General features: G+C 39.0%; 1 protein-coding gene across 1 annotated transcript in view; it reads left to right on the top strand.

Moving 5' to 3' along the window:
• Window positions 1-24222, top strand: part of LOC309392187 (uncharacterized protein) — a gene marked incomplete at its 5' end in the record, with an annotated part of 165107 nt that overhangs the window by 98632 nt on the left and 42253 nt on the right. Inside the window, 5 exons of the mRNA XM_081953188.1 lie at window positions 13171-13389; window positions 14121-14373; window positions 16561-16637; window positions 17282-17399; window positions 21534-21697. Coding sequence (XP_081809314.1) covers window positions 13171-13389; window positions 14121-14373; window positions 16561-16637; window positions 17282-17399; window positions 21534-21697 — 831 coding nt within the window. The remainder of the gene's footprint in view (window positions 1-13170; window positions 13390-14120; window positions 14374-16560; window positions 16638-17281; window positions 17400-21533; window positions 21698-24222) is intronic.

Raw genomic sequence — 24222 nt, 5'->3', positions numbered from 1 at the left:
GTATTTGAGCATACAAGGTTTGCCTCAAATACTCAGAATGGATCATACAAACAAAACTGAACCATTGTTAATAAGGGCACGTGCTATGTGTTTTAAATACCACTTTTAAAAATCCGGTATTTTTGAGAAAAACAGCTTTTAGTTCAAGACATCTTGATCATTTTCATGTCGTCCCTATTTTGAGAAAAAAATATTGGACATTGGTATATTAAATTTTTGTGCGTGAATTGAACCTTCTAAATTTCCTGACCTTTCATAGTCTTCATTTGAACTGCAAGCATATTTCAAGGCCAATATTCTGAATTATAGGTCCACATGTGCAAATACCCATCTCCCCACTTTAAAAGCTCAAGAGTTATACCTGTGTAATTTCATTTTTAAAAAGCCAGGTCCCTGTAGTGTAACCGAGGGCATACTTTCTCTTTCTGGATCTTTAACAGAGGGGATGAAATATGAGCTAGAAATAACACAGCTTGAGTTTCAGATTCCATGCTGAGTTTACATGCCTAGCATTTAGGGACAGGAAAATGTGCTCGTAAATTGAGGAAATGCACTCTAGAGATTTTCGGGATATAGTCAGTGCTGAATCTCATGTTATCAGTTTTACAGAAAGTACATTTTCATTTTAAACCACCTCCCTTCTTAGGATATGGCACCCTTCTGCATTTCTCTTGAACTTGATTAACATTTTCATACAGCATTTATAGGGTCAGATCCTCTGAGTTTCTGTTGTTAAAGCAGATATACGCTTTTTCAAGGAACTTGAAAAAGCGTTTATCACTTAATGATAGGCAAATCTCTCAAACATTTCAATATTTCTGCCATTTCCTAGTTGATCAGATCGTATGTATGTATGTATGTATGTATGTATACATGTATATGTATGTATATATATATATATATATATATATATATATATATATATATATATATATATATATATATGAGTTTTATTATTTTTCAATTACAAAATAAATATTCCATCTTTCCTTGTTCAGTGTATCGTCTAGGTACAAACATCTCTGTGCAACATTGTTCCTCTTTTGCCACATCTTTCACATTCAAATTAACATTATTTCCCTAAGTTTAGTATTATAATATATTGAGCATTTAAATGTTATAAATCTCTTCATTTTTCTTCTTAATATCTTCTAGTAATAATATCATATCAACATTAAACATCATTATTCTCATCATACACATACTAAACGTTTTTATCTTATTTATATCTATCTAAGTGTATTGTGTAATTATTTTTTAGCTTTCTTCATTTCCAAACTCCTTTCCCCCCCTCCAACCATTGGTAAAATACTTCCCAAATAATATAATATTCAGTTTGCACTTTCTCCTTAATTGCTAATGTTAATCTGTTCATTTCTGCACGTTCTAATATTATTTTCCTTATCACTTTCTCATCAATAGGAATCTCTACACTTTTCCAATGTTGTGCAAATACAATTCTAGCTGCAGTTAATACATAAATGATTAAATATACATTCTCTTTATTATACATTTCAGGTAGAATTCCTAGCAGAAATGTTTCTGGCTTCAGCTCAATACGTAGTTGTATCATCTCTTCCAACCATGTCTTAATTTTTATCCAATACTTCTTTGCCTCTCCACATGTCCATCACGTACGATAGTAAGATCCAGGTATTTGGTGGCACTTCCAGCATTTAGCTGAGTTGTCTTTAAACATCTTTGCCAACCTCACCGGTAGTAGATGCCATATGTAAAACATCTTATACAAATTCTCTTTATATGCAGTTGACATTGTTAATTTGTAATTCCTGTCTCACAATTTCTGCCATTTATCCAATTCTATCGTATAGCCAAAAAAATTTGCCCTGCTAGTTTATCTTATATTTTTACTACAGCAGATGTATTTTTACTACAGCACAATGTCAGTTCTTATTCTTGGAACAGCTATTTTTTAAATAATGCATTATAATGAAAATGGCTGTATTTTGGGTGCATGAAAGTGCTATTGTATAGTGTGCATTCTAGAACAAAAAGAGGCTGTGATGATCTTCCTGTTCCGGCGGCTGACGGCGACGGGCAACTAGTTGCTCTCTCCGGCTCCCCGGTGGGCTTCCCCACTTCTTGGGGGGCACAGGACGCCCTGCAGAGGCGTCCTGCTGGAAGGGCGGCACCGCCGGGGATCCCTGTATCGGCGGCGGCCGGCGGGATGTCCCCCGCCTCGCCCAAGGCACCGGGGAGCAGATCGGAGGACGCGTGGGCGTCTTCGCTAAGAAGCTGTTCGGAAAAGAAAAGAAAACTGAAGGATGCGGCGGCGGAGCGGTGAGGCGTAGACTCTGTTCATTCCTACTACCAATTTAAAAACTTGTCAGTTGTGCAAACCTTTTTTTCGGTTTGACTTAAAGAGGTGCGGCTGGAGGGGAGGGGGATTTCCCCCCCCCTCGGACAAGCGGCTGGAAACAAGCTCTCAGCCCCAAGGGAAGGAGGTGGGGGAGAGCCAAACCAAAGATGCCACATCCTAATTAAGTGGATTTTTGGACTTAAACCTACAAAACAATGAGATCTGGAAGCTTTGGGACTTTTTGAACTTTGAAAACTTTATTTGTTGCCTCGACACCCGAAGCTGGCAGGGCAAGATGGCACACTTCCGTTGTCTTTATGAAATGTGAAACTTGACTCCACCTTCCAAACTTCAGGCTTCTGGTCTTTGTCTCCGTGCTACTTGGATAACTTTCTTGTGGACTGTTTGCCTTTGAACTCCTTGGAGTGGAAAACTTTTGCTCATCTGCCAGGGTGATTAGAAAATTCCCCTCTGCTTGGAGTCTCTGTCTCCTGGACTCTCCTGGCTGTTCTATTCTTCTGACTGATCCTTTTTTATACTGACTGGACTCTTTACTTTATAAACAATGGCATCTAAAAGACCACCTCCTGGAAAGTCAGGCTTTGCTGCCTCAGCCCCAACATCTGCAACCTCCAGTCCAAGCACACAATCAACGTTAACAGCCTTCAAGCAACCTAAATCTACGGACCTGGAGCTTCATCAAATGTTACAACAACTTCTACAGGGACAAGAGGAAATAAAGAGACAATTGAAGGAGATGAAAGAAGAAATTAAAGAGAACCAGGATAAAATTAATAAGAACTCACAGAGACTGGATCTTTTGGAAGATGGGGCGGCTGAGATGAAGGGAGGGATAGAGGGTGTGCAAAGGGGAAACAAAGAACTTGACACCCAACAAATGAAAATAGAGTTTGAGAGAATGTCTTTTTATCTTAGATTCCAGAACGTGATGGAGACAGATGATGAAAACATAAGGGACATCATGACAAACATTTTGGCTGAGTATATTCAGAAGGAGAAACAACAGATGGGGTGGGAAATAGACCTGGCTTATAGAGTAAACTCAGCTTATGCTAGAACACACAATGTTCCCAGGGAGGTACACATTAAATTTCTTAGGAAGAGTACAAGAGATGAAATCCTGAATGCACAAAGGGGGCAAGCCTTGACATATAAAGATAAGGAGATAACCATTCTGAAACAGATCCCCAAGAAAGTGAGGGAAAAAAGAAAACAATATTCGCAATTGGCGAATAAATTATACCAGAAGGGGGTGTGGTTTAGATGGTTGATGCCTGAAGGGATGTTAATATTCTGGGAGGAGACAAGAGTTAGGATTAATACACCCATAGAGGCGCAGGCCTTTATGGAGAAAAATAAACTGCTCCTAGAAAAACCAGAAGATCCTTCAACAGACATACAAGACACGGGAGGGGCCGGAGCTCTGCCAGCGGGGGGAGATGGGGCGACAACAAGAAAGCTCAGATCACATAAATGAGTAAGAAAAGTCATCTGATATAAACTGATCGAAATTACCAATTGAATTTACCACACTGACTACATGTTATTATGTTATTACTTAATATTGAATTTTATGCAAATGTATACTATGAGTTTGGAGGGGGTGTACATCTACCGTATTTCGCAGCTGCCAAAATTTGTAACTTTTCCCGTACCTTTTCCCTTTATTAAAATTAAAAAAAACCAATAAAACTTTGTTAAAAAAAAAGAGGCTGTGATAAAATAATGACAGTTTGTCCAAAAAAATTTTTTTTTACAATTTCTCCTTATTTCCTTTGCATCCAACTATTGGGAAGGTTGCATTTTTTTTTGTATAATATGCAATTCATAATTAATTTTAAAATATTACCTTTAAAGGCAAGCCAATTGGGCCAGTACTTCTTTCTCAGCCCAATCCACCTCACAGGGTTGTTGTGGGGAAGATAGGAGGAGGATGGTGGGTTGGATATACTTGCCGTCTTCAGTTATTTTACTTCCCTAGTCGTTGCTGGCTATAGGAGATGATGTTCTTCTCTGTTTCGAGGGTCTTTGATCCTGCTCTGTCCGAAGATGTTTTGGTGGCCATGTGGCCTGCATGACATCACAGAGTGCTCCCATTTTCCCATCAAAGTGGTACCTATTTATCTACTTGCATTGCATGCTTGCATTTGCAAATTTGGTAGGAGCTAGGGTGAGGATGGGACACTCAGATCTGGAACCTGGGTTGTTGGCTTCCTAGACAACAAGCCCAACATCCTAACCACTGAGCCATTGCACTGCTCCCAAAATAATAAAGGTGGAATAAAAATAAAGAAAAATACATTTAAAAAATGACCAAGAAATAAAAAGAATAAAAGAAAACTGACAAAATGGGAGACCATGTAGACTTTCCTCGGGATGGAATTCTAGAGTTTAGTAGCAACCACAGAGATTTCCTGCATTGGAGAAGAGCAAGGTTGGAGTTGAGCAGATTATGATTTTTCACCACAGGGGTGGATTTCAACCTGTACGGACTGGTACGGCCGTACCGGATGGTTAAATTTAGCATGCCTTCCCGTACCCATTGATCAGGAGGCCCATACCGGGATGCTCCCTCCCCTCATTTGCTCTTTTACTTGCCCCACCCATCCTCACCATGCTACCAAAAAGTTCTCAGAAGAAGAACCAGAAGAAGAAAGAACTGGTAAGTGGCTGGGGTGGGGGTGGGGGTGGGGAGGATGTTGGGGAAGAGGGAAGAGGGAGAGGACCTGCTAGAAGAGTATGTGCTATGCACAGACTGTGAGTTTTAAAAACGTCTGAGTGAATCCAGGAAGAGGGAAGACGCAGAGGGGCTGGAAGTGTGTGTGTAAGGTGGTCAGTAATGTTGAAGACCTGCAAGGACAGCCATATTTTCTCTGTAAGTAGCTGTTTTATTGTTTTGTGTACTTATCTTATTCTTCTTTAAGTAGTAAGTGCACAAAATAATAAATTTTCTTTTTTTATATCTTCTTTTTGTAGGTCATTCTTTGGGGCAAAGAATTCAGTGACATTGACTTGGCCACTCCCACCCAGTCACATAACTGCCAAGCCACTCCCACTCAGTTACATGACTGCCAAGCTACCCCCCATCCGATCACATGACCACCAAGCCACTCCCAGAAAACAGGCCAACCTAAAGAATGGGTTCTAAACATTTCTGAAACCCACCACTGTTTCACGGATCACCTGATGTGCTATTTGGAGTCTTTGGAAATGGAGCAGCATACAAGAATACAGTAAATTGTCATAAGTAGTTATGGAAAAGCTTCTCAATATTTTTATCAGTGACATGCACCAAGGCAGCAGATGAGTTTGTCGTGTTCATACATGGAATATGTTGCTTCATTTATCTTTTAATTTTTCCACAGTTGCTGACAGGTGCACCTAGCTATGGGGATGCATGATCTTCCTATAAAAGCCGCCATTTTACAAGCAGCTACCATTCTCACAATCTTTTGGAAGGATCCTTTTCCAAACTGCACATTCAAACAGGCCAGGATGCTGGCCAAAGGCTGTGGAACTAAGGGAGGGGGCGGGTGGAGAGGAGGCCCAAGGCCTGAGTTATCTGGTTGGGAAGTGAGGAAGCCCAATGCATCCTGACCTGTAGAAGCTTTGTGTGTGCCAGTGATCCTGTAGTCGGGGTCAGGGCTTCAAAAATGTCAGCAACAGGTTCTCTGCCTGGTTTCTGGGAGGGTATGGCCATGGTGGGCGTGGCCTAGTCAGCACTATGGTGGAGGAGCATTTTTGCCTTCCCCAGGCTCTGGAGGCTTTCCTCAATCCTTGGGGAGCACGAAAACAGGCACATTTCTGGCTTTCCTGAACTTCCAGGAGGCCTGTTTCTCCTACCTCCCCAAACATCTGCAAGGGCCCTGCACTTACCTCGCTTCCAAAATGGACCACGTGGAGACTCCTGGGAGGAGCAGGGTGGGGTGGGAGGGGCCAGCCAGGCGTGGGATTTGGAGGTTCTCCGAACTGGCCATAACATTTGATAGAGGGTTCTCCTGAAACCGGGAGAACCCGTAACAGCTCACCAGTGCCTATAGTTGTCCAAGGCCCTCTCCAGGCTGCCCTCACTTCCCCTAGGTATCCCATGCTCTGCTTAATGACCTGTGTGGTTGCTTAACAACCACAAATGGGAGTACCAGGATTGGGATTGTTGAGCAAGGCAATCAAATAGGCCCCTCCCTTAACAATCACAATGACTTACAACCAAAATTCCAGGGTCAGCTATGGTTGTAAGTTGAGGACTACCTAAATTGGAAAGATATTGCAACAACTAAGCAAATCTTAAAAAGTAGAAAAGTTGGAAGTTTTGAAAACTTTGAAATGATGATTTACATAGTTCCTTTACATCATTAACAAGACTTTTATGTTCTGGGAATATTTACAGTTCTTCATCCATTTTAAAAAAGCAAGGTATGAGCATGTTGTTATTTTGTTTGGTGGCCTGATCAGCCTTAGTCATTTTAATCAGTAGAGATGTACATAAGAGTTAGAAGTTTCCAAAGGTCAAAGAAGTGGCTGTCTTTTTAGCTTTGAATCAGAAGGGACCTTCCAGCTTCTTGCAGGTAGAATGCCAAGCTTGTCTGCCATTTCCCTTTCTTTGAAAAAGTTTTGTAATTAACTAAAGGGCAGATCACACCACATTGATCCATAAATGGTCGTACAGAGTAAGTTCCTTTCTGCCTTTTTTCTCCCACCAACGCCAATGTCAGGAGTACTTTCTGCTCTTTCATATTTAAAATGTAACAATCAACATCACAGAACTATTAAACTTTTAATTCATTGATGATGAAATGAAAATCCAAGCACTGCTACAATGACACCCCCCCCCCCCCCACTATTTGAGCTGTATTGCAAATATAAGTTGTCTACAGAAAGAGGTTTTTTTTCCAGGGCATATAATATATACTGGTTAAGTATTGGCCAATTTTGTATTGAAGGCAGCATATGAAATCTGAATTATTATATACAGTATAATGCTACCAGCATTTGTTATCTGTTAGTAAGATAGCCTTGACATTGTGTGTGTGTGTGTGTGTGTGTGTGTGTGTGTGTGTGTTTGGCCAAAAACACTAGCCTGATGATGGCGAGTGAGACCTCGCCAAAACGTTGCCAAGACAATCTCAATCTTACACGGACCTGAATACAACAAGACACACACACACACACACACACACACAGAGTACTGTGCAAAAGTTTTAGGCAGGCGTGAAAAAACACTGTAAACAAAGAATGCTTTCAGAAATATAAATAATGATTGTTTATTTTTGTCAATTTTCAAAATGCAAAGTGAGCGAACAAAAGGAAAATCTAAATCAAATCAATATTTGGTGTGACGACCCTTTGCCTGCAAAACAGCATCAATTCTCATAGGTACACTTACACAAAGTCAGGGATTTTGCAGGATTATAGTCAGGTGTATGATCAACCAATTATACCAAACAGGTGCCAATGATCATCAATGTCACAGGTAGGTTGAAACCCAGTCATGAACTGAAACAGAAACAGCTGTGCAGGAGGCTTAAAACTGGGTGGGGAACAGACAAACTCTGCTTCCAAGGTGAGGTTGTGAAAGACAGTTTCATGTCATGGCAAGATTGAGCACAGCAACAAGACACAAGGTAGTTATACTGCATCAACAAGTTCTCTCCCAGACAAAGATTTCAAAGCAGACAGGGGTTTCAAGAAGTGCTGTTCAAGTTCATTTGAAGCACAAAGAAACGGGCAACGTTGAGGATCATAGACGCAGTGGTCGGCCAAAGAAACTTAGTGCAGCAGATAAAAGACACATCAAGCTTACTACCCTTCGAAATCGGAAGATGTCCAGCAGTGCCATCAGCTCAGAACTGGCAGAAACCAGTGGGACCCAGGTACACCCATCTACTGTCCGGAGAAGTCTGGCCAGAAGTGGTCTTCATGGAAGAATTGCAGCCAAAAAGCCATACCTCTGACGTGGGAACAAGGCCAAGCGACTAAAGTATGCACGAAAACATAAGAACTGGGGTGCAGACAAATGGCAGCAGGTGTTCTGGACTGATGAGTCAAAATTTTAAATATTTGGCTGTAGCAGAAGGCAGTTTGTTCATCGAAGGGCTGGAGAGTGGTACAATAATGAGTGTCTGCAGGCAACAGTGAAGCATGGTGGAGGTTATTTGAATGTTTGGGGCTGCATTTCTGCAAATGGAGTTGGAGATTTGGTCAGGATTAATGGTGTTCTCAATGCTGAGAAATACAGGTAGATACTTATCCATCATGCAATACCATCAGGGAGGTATATGATTGGCCCCAAATTTATTCTGCAGCAGGACATCGACCCCAAGCAAACAGCCAAAGTCATTAAGAACTATCTTCAGCATAAAGAAGAACAAGAAGTACTGGAAGTGATGGCATAGCCCCCACAGAGCCCTGATCTCAACATCATCGAGTGTGTCTGGGATTACATGAAAAGACAGAAGGATGTGAGAAACCCTACATCCACAGAAGATCTGTGGTTAGTTCTCCAAGATGTTTGGAACAACCTACCAGCCGAGTTCCTTCAAAAACTGTGTGCAAGTGTACCTAGAAGAATTGCTGCTGTTTTGAAGGCAAAGTGTGGTCACACCAAATATTGATTTGATTTAGATTTTTCTTTTGTTCACTCGCTTTGCATTTTGAAAATTGACAAAAATAAACAATCATTATTTATATTTTTGATAGCATTCTTTCTTTACAACATTTTTTCACACCTGCCTTCAACTTTTGCACAGTACTGTATATGTATATGTGTGCATATATATATATATATATATATATATATATATATATATATATATATATATATATATATATATATATATATATATATATATATATATATATATATATATATATATATATATATATATATATATATATATATGTATGTCTTTGGTTGTTCGGGTTTCCTCCCGCGTAGAATTGGAAGTATCTTCACGACGTTTCGATGAAGTCTCATTCATCATCTTCAGGCTGCTGCTTCCGGCTTGGTGCTTCCGGCTTGGTGCTTCCAGGAGCAATGTGAGATCTCAGCCGGTTCCTCTTTTTAACTGCCAGTGGGGGTTTGTGCTGATTGGGTGGGAGCTTGGCTGCATTCTGATTGGGTGGAGGTGTATTCTGATTGGTAGGGGGCTTGGCTGTGCTCTGATTGGATGGGAGTGTGGCTGTGCTCTGATTGGATGGGGGCGTGTTCTGTTTGGGTGGGGGCCTGGTTGTGCTTGTGTTAGTCTGAGTTGCAGAGGGATTTGAGCTGGTGAGCTGCGTTACTGTTGTTTGGCTTCGTGTTTGTGGTCGTGCCACATCTCCGTGGTGGGCATCAGTTTGCTTCATGTATGGATTGGAGGGGTTTAAAGTGGCTAATAATGCAGCTGTGGTCTGGCTTCTGGTTTGTGGTCGGGCTTCTGGTTTGTGGTCATTATCGGTGTGGGTTTGGGCTTGCTTTTTGCGTGGATGTGTGATAGTGACATCCTGTGTGGTTTTCGTGAGTGTGGGTCTGGTATCATTCTTGGTGTTGGGGACTCGTTTGTCAGCGGGTTTCCAAATGGCTGGTAGGCGGGAGGTATCATCTTGTTTATTCATGCTGTGTGGTCGTTTTTCTATCTCAATAGCTTCTCTGATTATTCTGTTGTTAAAGTGTTCAATTTTGGCAATAGTTCTGGTCTTTTTAAAGTCTATATCATGTCCTGTGGCTTTGAGGTGTTGGACCAGGGAAGAAGTTGGTTCCTCCTTTCTGACTGAGTTTTTGTGTTCTTCAATGCGTGCCTTTATTCTTCTGTTGGTTTGTCCGATGTATGTGGTGGGGCAGGTGGTGCATGGGATTTCATATACTCCTTGATTTTCTAACTCTATTTTGTCTTTGGGGTTTCTCAGGATGGTGGATATTTTTCGGTTTGTGTAGAACTGTATTTTGGGGTGTAGGCTGTTGAGGTGTGTGAGGAAGTTGTCCAGTTTATCTTTCCCGTGTGGCCAGAACTCTGGCTCAGATACGTAGACGACACCTTCATAATCTGGCCACACGGGAAAGATAAACTGGACAACTTCCTCACACACCTCAACAGCCTACACCCCAAAATACAGTTCACCATGGAAACAGAAGCCAATAACCAACTCCCCTTCCTGGATGTCTTAGTCTATAAGAAATCCGATGGATCCCTAGGACACACCATCTACCAGAAGAAAACACACACAAACCGCTATTTGCACGCACTCTCACACCACCACCCAGCACAGATCAACTCTGTAGCCAAGACACTCATCTCCAGAACAAAACGCTTAGCTGACGAACAACACCTCAAAACCGAACTACACACTCTCACCAACGTACTAACATCCAACGGATTCCGAAGAAACAATATCACTAACCTAATCCAAAAAGAAAACCCCACTAAAATCCAAGACAGTGAACAAGAAAACGGCAAAGCCCTCCTCCCATACATAAAAGGCACCACAGACAGAATCAGCAAGATCCTCCACAAACACAACATCAAGACAGCATTCTACACAAACCGAAAAATATCCACCATCCTGAGAAACCCCAAAGACAAAATAGAGTTAGAAAATCAAGGAGTATATGAAATCCCATGCACCACCTGCCCCACCACATACATCGGACAAACCAACAGAAGAATAAAGGCACGCATTGAAGAACACAAAAACTCAGTCAGAAAGGAGGAACCAACTTCTTCCCTGGTCCAACACCTCAAAGCCACAGGACATGATATAGACTTTAAAAAGACCAGAACTATTGCCAAAATTGAACACTTTAACAACAGAATAATCAGAGAAGCTATTGAGATAGAAAAACGACCACACAGCATGAATAAACAAGATGATACCTCCCGCCTACCAGCCATTTGGAAACCCGCCCTCACTGACAAACGAGTCCCTAACACTAAGAATGATACCAGACCCACACTCACGAAAACCACACAGGATGTCACTATCACACATCCACGCAAAAAGCAAGCCCAAACCCACACCGATAATGACCACAAACCAGAAGCCCGACCACAAACCAGAAGCCAGACCACAGCTGCATTATTAGCCACTTTAAACCCCTCCAATCCATACATGAAGCAAACTGATGCCCACCACGGAGATGTGGCACGACCACAAACACGAAGCCAAACAACAGTAACGCAGCTCACCAGCTCAAATCCCTCTGCAACTCAGACTAACACAAGCACAACCAGGCCCCCACCCAAACAGAACACGCCCCCATCCAATCAGAGCACAGCCACACTCCCATCCAATCAGAGCACAGCCAAGCCCCCTACCAATCAGAATACACCTCCACCCAATCAGAATGCAGCCAAGCTCCCACCCAATCAGCACAAACCCCCACTGGCAGTTAAAAAGAGGAACCGGCTGAGATCTCACATTGCTCCTGGAAGCACCAAGACAGAAGCACCAAGCTGGAAGCAGCAGCCTGAAGATGATGAATGAGACTTCATCGAAACGTCGTGAAGATACTTCCAATTCTACGCAGGAGAAAACCCGAACAACCAAAGACATACATACAAACACCCGCGAAAACCTCAGAAAACATATATATATATATATATATATATATATATATATATATATATATATATATATATATATATATATATATATATATATATATATATATATATATATATATATATATATATATAATCTATCTATTATATCATCTATTTATCATCTATCTATTATATCATCATCATTTATCCGCTTAAATTTCTAAAATATTTGTTTATTTATAGGATGCTTGGAGTGTTAAACATACCCACACCTAACCCACACATATGTAATAGGGGAAAGAGGATATATAAACAGGAAGTACCGATACATAGGTGTGAAACCAGATAGCTAGCATGGACAGATCCAAATAATACAAGAAGGAACTTTAAATTTAATTGAGGAATTAAAAGAGTAGGAAGATACTTGATAAGTAAGGGGGACAAGATCAAATATATTAATGGGATGTCCATAGAAAAGCTACAAGTTGTTACTGTAAATCAGTTGAGATGTCAAATATTTGTCATGTAGTCCCTGGAAGCTAAGCTTGATTCGTTGGTGACTATGTAATTGTCAGTCTTGTGAGTAGTTGAGATAAAAGGCAGAAATACTAGGTCTAAATTTATTGTACTCTTATATTAACCTAATTTTGACAGTCTGAATATAAATTACAGCTCTCCCCTCTTTGGAGAAACCAGGGAAGATCCATTCTGAGACATTTGCCACACATCCCAAACCTTCTGTGGGTTCAGCTGCTGCCTGTCACTGTGTTTAGTCTGCAGCTCTCCCTTCAGTCTGCCAAGGTCATTCCCACATACCATTACAGTTATTAATTCTCATTTGCTTTTCTTCTTCCCATATTGCTCACCAAATTCTAGACGTAATTCTTAGGTTGGGATGATCTGTGGCTGATTCAGCTTTCAGGAGTGTCACTTAGACAAAGATCTTACACTGGAGCTCAACATTCTTCTTTTGACAAATTTGGGTACTGCTTACTCTCCATTATATCCCAATTAAAATGTAATTAAACTGAATTGACACCTCAAACTACTCTTTTGTGATAGCAATCTAAAACTTGCATCCAGACAGCAATTAATATGCCAGTTCATCTTTCTGGTGAGACTGAGCAGTAACTCCTCTTTAGCGATAGCAATCTAAAATGTGTATACAGACAGCAATTAATATGTAAGTTCATCTTTATTTTATTTATTTATGTTTCACATTTCTGAACCTTTATAGTGAAACCGTGAAGTAATCCATTCTAAATTATGCACATAGCTTCATCTTTCATTGTATCATTTCTCTTGTTATAGCTGTCACCCTGCTGTTGACTCAAAGGTATCCACAAGACTCACCAAGTATTTCTACTTCGGAGCGTATGATGCCTTTTTTGAACTTGGAAGAGGACAATGGTATTCCTGGGATTTCTGGTCCAGTGTGCTGCTAATCTCTTTCCTTTGGTTTATCCGTCTATATCTGCATTATTTTAGTCAATGGATCTTACTCCATGTTTTCACAGTTCCTGTCACAAAGTAAGCATGGATCATGTAGTTGTAAACTGTACAAAGTCTAAGAAGAAAATTTACATATCATTAGAATCAATTTAAGAGTGCAAGTCAAGGGATTCACTTAATCCATGTTGGCTTCCATCTCACTAACTGGTATTGTCAGTGCTGAGACATGATGGGAACTTCTGGAGGACACAGTTATGATGTTTTGTGATTGCAAATGTAAATTAGTAACAACATGCACATTGATGGGCATCTCACTCCATATCCATTTCTTCTCAGACTACAAAAGAGGAGATTTGAAATTATTGCAATAACTTTAAAACTATAAACCTCTGAAACTGTTCTGTCATTCAGAAAGCATTTCATTTGGAATGTTACTGTTTCTGTCATTTTATAGGGCCAAAGCTTCCATGAATGAAGGGACTTATTAGCGCGAAAGGATTTTTTTTAAAAAAACATATCTTTTTATAATACTGCATCTTTATTGTTGATGGTTGTGACTTTTATTGTATTACACCATGTTCTATGTTTTGAACATTAAATTCACCATTTATGCATAATTGTGCACATGCAAACACAAAGCATTTTCATTTTCATCATCATCATCAAATTCTAGTAGAGTAGCAGTTCTAATCAGAACATCTTTGCATGTTTAATGCATAAAATAAGTCATTGAAGGAATTGGTTTAATGTGCCTGTAACAAGGATCATCATCTTGTTTCTTGAATCTTTGCCCTAACTCTTTTATTCAGATTCCAATTCTACCTTTATACTGTGGATTTGTGCTACCAGAATTCTTTGGTACATGCCAGCGAAGAGATGACTCTGGTTGTGGTGGGACCTTTGACCTTGAACACAGTGATGCTTCTTTTGATTCTGATGAGATGGGGCTGTCAACTGTTGTTTGACTCCTTCCCTTCTTACTTGTCAAAGCTGATCATGGCTTGGGGATTCTGGACAATACTAGACCCTTTGGCAGTGTTTGTGGTGGATGCATTCCTGGGGGTAAGTCACTTAAAATAACTTCAATATAGAAGTTTGTTTTATTCAATGAATCACCAAATAATATGAGATCCTACCTCTGCTGACAGCAGGCCAAGTAAAAAAATAATTAAATAAATTGGTAGAGATTCATTATACTCAGTGAATATGAAGTGAATACATATAAAATGATATTTTAATGAAGGGTAAAAATGATTGCAGCAATCTTAGGAGCAATGAAATAGTTCAAAAATATTTTTAAAGAATAAAACACAACATTCAAGGATGGTAAAATCTCTCTTTCCAATCACAGCCTAAGATGTGCGGATAACATATTTATTTGTGTTTATTATAAGGGATTTTATCTTTAGCATTTCATCCAGCAATATATGGTTAATTGTATGTAGTAAGTAACAAGGTTCTAAAAGACTGCCCATTCACATTGATAGTTTTCTCTCCCCTCTAACCATGTTTTCTAGGATAAAAACTGAGCCAAATTGACTCTTTACTTGGATATTTCTGTACCATTCAATCCATGTCTTGAAATAAAAGCTGTTCAAGGAAAACAAATTTAGGAATAGAATAGAACAGAACAGAATAGAATAACAGAATTGGACGGTACCTTGGAGGTCTTCTAGTCCAACCCCCTGCCTAGACAGGAAACCCTATACCATTTCAAACAAATGGGTATCCAACATCTTAAAATCTTCCAGTGTTGGAGCAATCACAAGTTCTGGAGGCAAGTTGTTCCACTGATTAATTATTCTGTCAGGAAATTTCTCCTGAGTTTAAGTTGCTTCTCTCCTTGATTAGTTTCCACCCATTGCTTCTTGTCCTACCCTCACGTGCTTTAGAGAATAGTTTGACTCCCTCTTCTTTGTAGCAACCCCTGAAATATCAGAACACTGCTATCATGTCTCCCCTAGTCCTTCTTTTCATTACACTAGACATACCCAGTTCCGGCAACCATTCTTCATATGTTTTAGCCTCCAGTCCCCTAATCATCTTTGTTGCTCTTGTCTGCACTCTTTCTAGAGTCTCCACATCTTTTTTACATTGTGGCAATCAAAGGAAGTTTTGGTTCCTATCAAACTAATAATAATAATAATAATAATTTTATTTGATTAGCCGCAACCCTCTCCCGAAGGACTCGGGGCGGCGTACAATCAAAACAGATAAAATACAGATAAAGACAAACATATATACATAAAGAACAAAGACATATACATGTGCATGGAGGAGGTAGACTCATAAGTGAAAGACAATTAAAAAACACAATTTAAAATCCCATTAAATAAAATTACTGAATTAAAAAACCCATCAGGAGCGTTATGAAGTTATGATTGAGCCAGGCCGGCTATTTGGAATAGGTGGGTCTTGAGCTTTATACGGAACTTTGAGCTTTATACGAAACTTGGATCTTAACTGTCAGTTGGACTTCTTTTACTATAATAGTTATTTGGGGCAAAATATATCTGCCCCTTGGGATACGATTGGCTTGTGATTCAAATAAACAGCCAAATTTAGAGGATATTTTACTATCAAAAGATGCACTGGAATATTTAAGGAATACATATTCCTTAGAATTATTCATGTTACATTCTTTGTTTCTTAGTGTTTTCTTCCTTCCTTGTCTTTTAATCTTAATGCATTAGTACAATATTTTCAATTTTTAGGTGTGGAAATGATGTATAGAATATATAGAGATATTGGCACACAAGGAATGCTCGTTCCATGTTTTTTTCTCTTTTTAGGAAAGAGAATATCCATGGATATTCATGGATACTGGATTATTTTATTCATAAATTACATTTCAGGTACATCACCTGAAATTTAAAAAAAAACATGTAGAGAATAGCACTTGTGGCTTTCTGGATACAGTTGAACTGTAGCTATTATTAGTCTAACCAGAATGATTAGTAGTAAAGGACACTGGAAATTCTACTTTATTAAGTCCAATGGTTAAATCCTAATTTTATTTACTTGCTCATTCACCCAGTCTCCTTATAAATGTGCATTTGATGTATCCAAGAAGTTTTGTATTTTTATGTTACTTCTGACTATGCTGATTACCAGAGTGGACATCAAGTTATTCTCCACAAAGTGATGTACCCACAAACACAGAAAGACCATCCTGAACATCATCCTTGCCAGGGATGCTGAGATTAATCCTCAATTTGTTTATGTCCTAGTACCTTATTGATCCTATAGAACTTCGCTCTCATGCTAGAGCATATGCAACAAGATACAATGACTTTGCCTCAGATATTACTTGAATCTAGAGTGTTGTAAGTACAACCTTATCAGGATCTGAATAAGTGCCAAGTATGTTGCTAGGGCTGCAGCCAAGGAAACCTATTATCAATTCCTAAAACACTTTTTAATGCTATTTTTTAGGCTAACTGGAAACCCCCAGCTAAATTTCCCTTTTAGCAAATTATAGCAATAAATCCACAAACAAAATTGCTGTTAAATGTTTTGCTTAACATTAATTTGGGTGTAATTTCATTCAACAAAATCATAATAAATGTTTTATGGAAATTAGTTAATGAGTTCTTAAACGAACATTGTTTCAAAAGATAAATACAAACTATAATTTACAAGGATGCAGATGTCAACTTATTGACTTACAAATTAGAAGATGATTAGGCAAAAAGTGGTGAACAAAGAGGAGAAAACCAGGCACATAACAGCAAAGCAGCAAATGTAGATCCTTTCTGAAACATGTCAAGTCCTTGATCATGATCCCCAAGCCTCAAGTTAACATCTTTTGAAATCAAGTCATCTGGTTGTTGCTTATCCACAATGGTTGACGCCATCTCAGAATTGGTCCAAGAAAGTTACATAACTAGTTCTTAGGTGTAGCTCTCCATACATCTGCATAACCATCAAATCCATTATATATATTTCTCATTTCTTTCTTTCTCATAAGTTCTATATGTTTTCAGCCATTACCAAGATGTTCTGAATTTATATTACCCCATATCTTGGGCTCCCTCAAAACAAATAATACAATGCAGCAAAGGACAAAAGACCAGACCTATGTGAATGTAAGTTAGGGATAGTATCAATCAATCAATGTTGCTATAAAGTCTACCTTCTTTCACAGATTTTCTATCAAATCTAATCATTGGCAACATCTGGTGAGCTGCAGATCCACCATTGTTGTGGTGTCCCAATGTTTAAATCAGAGCTAGCAAAATTATTTGCAAGGAGAAGACCACTTTTAGAAGATGCTTCATTATTTGCTTTACTTGTAAAGTGGTATTTGTAATGGGCTTATAACTGATGGCAGTAAGATATTCAGGTGCACAGAGGCTGCTAAAGGAGGCCCATTGTTCTCTTGTTTGGCCAGACTTCTGTATTACTTTTCAATTCAGTTCTATGGTTACTGCCTCAATGAACTGCCTTGGTTCTGTTGCAGACAACTTGGGCACTGTAAGCCACAGTACAGCTGAAGAATCTTAATTCCTGGAAGATATATTTATTACCAGATTTTTGAACTGCTAAGAACTGCACATGGTGATCATCAAAACTATTGTATTTCACTGACATTTTTTCTGATTAATTTGAACAAATGATGGCTATGCATTTTTAAATTGTGGCTGATGTCAGGAGATCAACTTTGCCTTACAGATAGTATATTTACTTTTTGTTATATTAAACAAAATATTGGTCAATATTTTTCAAAGATCTACAATTTGTAGATCCCAAACCACTTCTCATTTGATTAATTGGAAAAGTTCTGAATAAAACATTTTGCTGTCTTGTGACAAACTTGCCAATATTCTCTATCAGAAATTATTCTCACAAGGAACACATTTCACTGAATACCATGTAAAGAGACATATACTATTTCGAAATGAAACTGAATCCTTTACATATGTTTTCCATATTTGTATTAGCAATTTTGTTTCCCGCCTTTGGCATTCTTTCAGCTGCTATTTTAGATTACTTGCCAATCAATTTATTTTAGATCAAGCATTTTAAAGTATTATGTTGTGGTAATATGACATGAACTATTCTAATGATCTAATATCTTTTAAATTTTAAGTGGACTTAGTGCTTATGAAAGCAGACAGAGTGATAGTCTTGGAAAATAGGGTCCCCTCTGGACTCACTCTCATTTTTGTTATTAAAGGAAATGATATCGCTCATCTGACGGTGGTATTTTAGAAAAGAAATGTATAAAGAATATGGGTATAAAGTAAAGTTTTGCCATGTAAATATTTGAAATCTTTCTAGACCATAATTCATTATAAGTTTATTCATTTTTGATTGTAGAAATATGTCTAATATTTCTATGCTTTATTAAATACATACTGCTTTGACAATATTAACAACCATTTGATTTTGATCCTTGGATATCTTACATAGCTGTCACCTTCTAGTTTGATATTGAATATTTTATTTGTTGCCTGGAGTATCTAGTATATTTTTACGTTCAATGTTCATTGATTATGATAATAACAAACCTATAAGATTGGGTGCCAACTTTGAATTTTTTTAAAAAATAAATTTATCACCGCTATCCGGGAATTCAAAGTAAAGATGAGATGAGAATAAAAGCTAAGAAGAATCAGTGACTGAGAACTGAGCCTGACAGTTCTCTTCTACCTTGACAAGCTTTCTAATGGGAACTTAGAAAGATTTAGTGGTAGGGAAAAATAGAGAATGAAAGTGCCTCGATAGGTTTGCATTTTTATTGGGAGAATTGCAATAGTTACTTGTGATTGTCTAACCTCCATTTTGCTGGGGGCAACCATGCTTCCCATTTCATCTTGGAATGACTATATATCATTCAGAGTGAAGTTTCAAGAATAATCTCCGTTTGTATGTGGTGGGAGTCATGAATCAGGACAGAGGAACACCAGGTATCAAGACACTGTGTTATGGTCACACAACTATTCTATTTCCCTGAAAATAAGCCCTCCCCTAAAATATTTAAACACATTTGCAGCCAGTCCCCGCCATTTCCTGGGGGAAGGGGGGAACATGCCCCATGTCCCCACATGCACCTGCCATCTACATGGAATGGCCTCATGGGGGCTGCTCCCACAAACCCTAGCTACCGTATCCCTTCTCTTAGTGGTGGTTGCAAAAAGAGCAGCAGCCGCAGTATTGCTAAGGCTGGCAAGAGTGTGCTAGAAACAGAGACAGAACTTCTGGCCCACTCTGGATCAGCTAATCTGCGGGCCACAGACTGAGGTTAAGGGGCCTCCTGCATCTCAAAAATAAGACCTGCCCAAAAATAAGGCCAAGCGCTTATTTCAGGGGCCAATACAGTAGATCTATTGAAAGAGCTTAATATACCAAAGAGCATATTAGACTTGATAGGAATTAGCTTGGATTGCTATTTTTGTATTTAACAGCTGTCTGTAAAACCTTTCTGTTTGATTAATTTAGGGCTTAATGTATTAGGTAAACCCAGAAAATGGGTTGGTTGGTTTGATAACCAGGTTAAATGCAGGCACTAAAGAGTTCACCCTTTCATGATAATGCAAAGTTTACATTAGTAGTGATTTAATGAATACAGTTTTCTTTTTCAAGTGAAACCACTACAACGTTATCAGTTTTTTTTTCTTATTAATATGCAGAGAAAGTTACAAGCTTTGTTTTGTTTTTCTTTAAATATAACGTGTGACATAACCCTCACACGCCTATTACTTATAATATAACAAGTCTGTAAGAAAACTATAAAGCAATTTCACTTTGTTTCCTGTTTTAAAAATATAAGACTGAAGTTTGTATTTGAGATTTTCTTTGCATAATTTAATAAAGTTTAAATTAAAGCAAGAGAATACTGTTTTAATTCTAAAACTTTTAACCCATCAATATTAATCCACTGCTCTGAATAGAAACACGGCTGAGTGCTATGGTTTAGGCATGGGATTGATCTGAACACATGGTTCTGGGGTTAAATATACTTGTTATGGTTTCTAATTTATAAGGAAATTTTCTTCAGTGACCTAATCCTTTAATAGCTCCCCTCCCTTTTTACCACATTTCTTTAAGCTTCACCCTTGCAAATTCCTCATTACTGTAAATAAATTACGTCCTCCATTTCTTCTCATATCTTTACTTGGAACCTTGGGTTCTGCTGCCTGTTTAAGGATACATAGCTCGACACGAGATTCTTTTAAGCTGCAACTCGTATTCTTGAAAATCAACTTTCAAAAAGTAGTTTTCTTAAGATGGATAGCTTACTTATTTTATTATCTCTCAGCTGTGCTGCTCAGGCACTAAGTATGCCACAACCATTATTTAAGGCACTTCTGGGTTCAAAGGATTAGCCAGTGACATCAGAGTTGCCCATGGGGGCTCCTTTCATGTCCCTGTCAAGGAGCTGGAGCTAATGATAGGAGTTTACCCAGCCACTCAGCAGTACTAGGTCTCAAACGCAGGTTTGCTAACCTCCAACCTAGCATCCTAACCACGAGATAGATTTCTGATTGACGTACATTTTAATGTCACTCAGATATTGACATAATATAAAGATTCATATATACACAAAGACAATTTTTTTTTTACAATAGTTTCACAGAGCTGTGAAGACAAGCCTACCAATTGTTGTTCCCTCACTTCCCTGTCCCCTGAAGGTGAAAGGATAAAGGGAAAAGTTGGTTCTAATTAAAGGAATAAATCTGGCCAGGTATGAAAAATAATTGTATTATGCCCTGAGTCTTGAACCTGAAATATGCCTGGTGTTCCCAAGATAGAAACACAGCTGGGTTGTATAGTGAAAAATACGGCATTTTATCCACCGAATCAAATTGTCCCTACAATTAGGTTCCATTACAGTGTTGGGAGTACTTAAGATTAAATTGCACTAAAGTCAATGAGATTGGAACTTATTTTAAAATAAAGTGCAGAGTGAAGACACACATCAGAGAAAGCTGATTCATCCCCATGATGCTAAAATAACTGACCACAATTGTGTTTTCCTCATATGACATCAGGACTGTACCAGTTTAAAGAATAGTAAATAAATAAAACAAACAAAAAAAGAGGAAAGTAAACAGTGAAAAAAATTGCCTTTCAGGAAGCCTTATCATCAACAGTCCTTAATAAAGCCTTATTGGTGAAGCTACCACAAGACCTGGTGTAGCAATATTTTGCAAACCTTTGGTACTATTTCTCATCGTTACTGTTTTCTTACCCTGATCCTTTTAATGTAATTTCAGCGGCTTCATTACACCGCTGATAATCCCACTGCCGACTGTGCCAAGCTGTATTGGCTTTTTCTAAGAACGGAGCAGACTGGAATTCCTGGAGCATTGATCACAGTGTTACTTTATGCAGTCCTATTTTTATTTTCATCTGCAACTCTGCATCTATATTGGCTCAGGTAAGTCCTAGATCTCCCTTAAGATGCCTGCAGCAAACATACAGGTAATCCTCGATTTATGACCACAATTGAGCCCAAAATTTCTTTGACATTTGTTTCGTGGGTTTTGCCCCATTTCACGACTTTTCTTGCCGTAGTTATTGAGTGAATCACTGCAGTTGTTAAGTAAGTAGCATAGTTGTGAAGTGACTATGTTTGTCAGAAAGTTACAAAAGGGGATCACATAACCCTGGGACAATGCATCATAAATCTGACTCATAAATATGAATCAGTTGTCCATCTTCTGAATTTTGATCACGTGACCATGGGGATGCTGTTGTAAGTGTAAAAAATGCTCATGCATCACTTTTTTCAGTGTTGTCGTTACTTGAATGGTCACTAAATGAACTGTTGTAAGTGGAGGACTCCCTGTATTGATAGAGTGATCCTAGCTTTGTCTACTTCCCAGAGAGTTTGATCTTATTTATGCTAAAACTAGGCGATAACCCAGCGCGGTCTGGGTATTTATTTATAGGGGGAAAATGTCGGGACCAAACATAATTTGTAATGTTGGATTTTTCCCCTTACTAGAGGGAGCCCCCTTCTGGAGTGTTGTGAAGCCGTTACCATGGCAACTCCACTGCGCTGTATAGTAGAAGCCATTTTACGGCAGTACAATAGAAGCCATTTTAAGGCACAACAGGCTTAACAGAACACACCCCAAGGAGTGTTAGGGGAGTCTTACCCCCACAGTATTTGTTTCCAGAGAGTAAGTCATCTGTGTACCAAGTTTGGTTGAAATTGCTTAAGGAATTCCAGAGTTATGCTGGAACACACACACACACACACACACACACACACACTATATATATATACATATACATATAAATACATAATACACACACACACAGCAAAGCAAGAGGAACAATCAATGACCATTTTTGAATCATCCCTCTTTTTTACTCTGTTGGTTAATTTTACAAGTTAAGGATAATGATCCCTCCCTTCTTTTCCTTTCTAGCATCCCCCCCCCCCATTGCGGGGTCTGCTTTTTTTCAGATCTACTGATCCATAGGTTGCAAAAGGAATTTACCAACTGCCCTGTTGCTTGAACCTAACCTTTCTCTGACAGAGAAAGAGTGACTGATCCAAGGTTATCCTTTCATGCCCATGGCAAAACTAAAACACACAGTCTCCTGGTTTTTAGCCAGGTGCCTTAAATACAATGACAAATTCTACCAGTGACCACCTGAGATACAGTTGGGGAATGTCATGCATTACTCATGTATCCTATTTAGTTACAGGAGCCAAGTTTTATTACCCTTTAGTTCTAATCTAATGAAAATTAGACTGAAGTTTAATATTGGTATAGACATAAATGGAAAGTAAGATTAATAAGATGTCCCCAAGGTGCTTTTTCAAGAGGCACCTGGACTTTCTTGTTTCTCTATGAAGACATTTCGCTTCTCATCCCAGAAACTTCTTCAGCTCTGACTGGATAGTGGTGAATGGAAAGATTTATATTCCTTGCAGACAGGTGGTCATTTGCATTCCTTTAGAGAGTCATTGAGACTACTTAGGGACAGAGTGGCTCAGGGGCTAAGACCCTGAGTTTGTCGATCAGAAAGGTCAGCAGTTCTATGGTTCGCATCCCTAGCGCTGTGTAACGGAGTGAGCTCCCGTTACTTGTCCCAGCTTCTGCCAACCTAGCAGTTCAAAAGCATGTAAAATGCAAGTAGATAAAATAGGAACCATCCTTGGTGGAAAGGTAACAGCGTTCCATGTGCCTTTGGCATTTAGTCATGCTGGCCATATGACCATGGAAACGTCTTCAGACAGCGCTGTCTCTTTGGCTTTCTAACGGAGATGAGCACCACCCCTTAGAGTCAGGAACGCCGAGCACATTTGTGCGAGGGGAACCTTTACCTGACACCACTTGGAGGTTTATCTATGTCTTCAGGGTCACCAGTGCGAAACAGTGTGGAGCCTTCTTGGAACTGCTAAAAGGACTGTGTTGGGGAGCTGTGCTTCACTGCTGAACTCAGGCAAAGTCCAGTTGCCTGTTGAAAAAGTACCTTTGGGATAGCCATGACCTGGATGACTGAGAATCTTTACAGACTTTTATCAAGTTTGGGATAGCTAAAACACTCTTTCGATGGAGTGGGAGTAGAAATGGATTTCCAAAGGAAAACATTGCAGATTACAGGAACCAGGAACACTACTCAGGTGACCCTGAGGATACATAAACCTCCAAGGGACCTGGATGACAGAGAACCTCCGTAGACAATAATAAGATACCTTTGAGGATGGCAAATTTTACATATTTGCTCTTAGCTTTGAGGAATACATGGGCAATCTAACATCCTATCAAAGGATTTCAAATCATCCACATTCCTGGAAGCAGTATGCAAATTCAAAGTATTGGCAATCTAATTAATTCATTTTTTTTTTGTAGATGTTAATGTCTTCTTCATCACCGGCTTCATGGATTTCATATGGTTTTATAAGTTTTAGCTGCTGTCATTTATTACTCAGGAAAATTAATT

The sequence above is a fragment of the Natrix helvetica genome, assembly GCF_964273705.1.
Source record: "Natrix helvetica genome assembly, chromosome: 4".
Classification (NCBI taxonomy): Eukaryota; Metazoa; Chordata; class Lepidosauria; order Squamata; family Natricidae; genus Natrix; species Natrix helvetica.
Note: the sequence above shows the minus strand (reverse complement) of the source record. Positions and strands in the feature narration are given on the sequence as shown.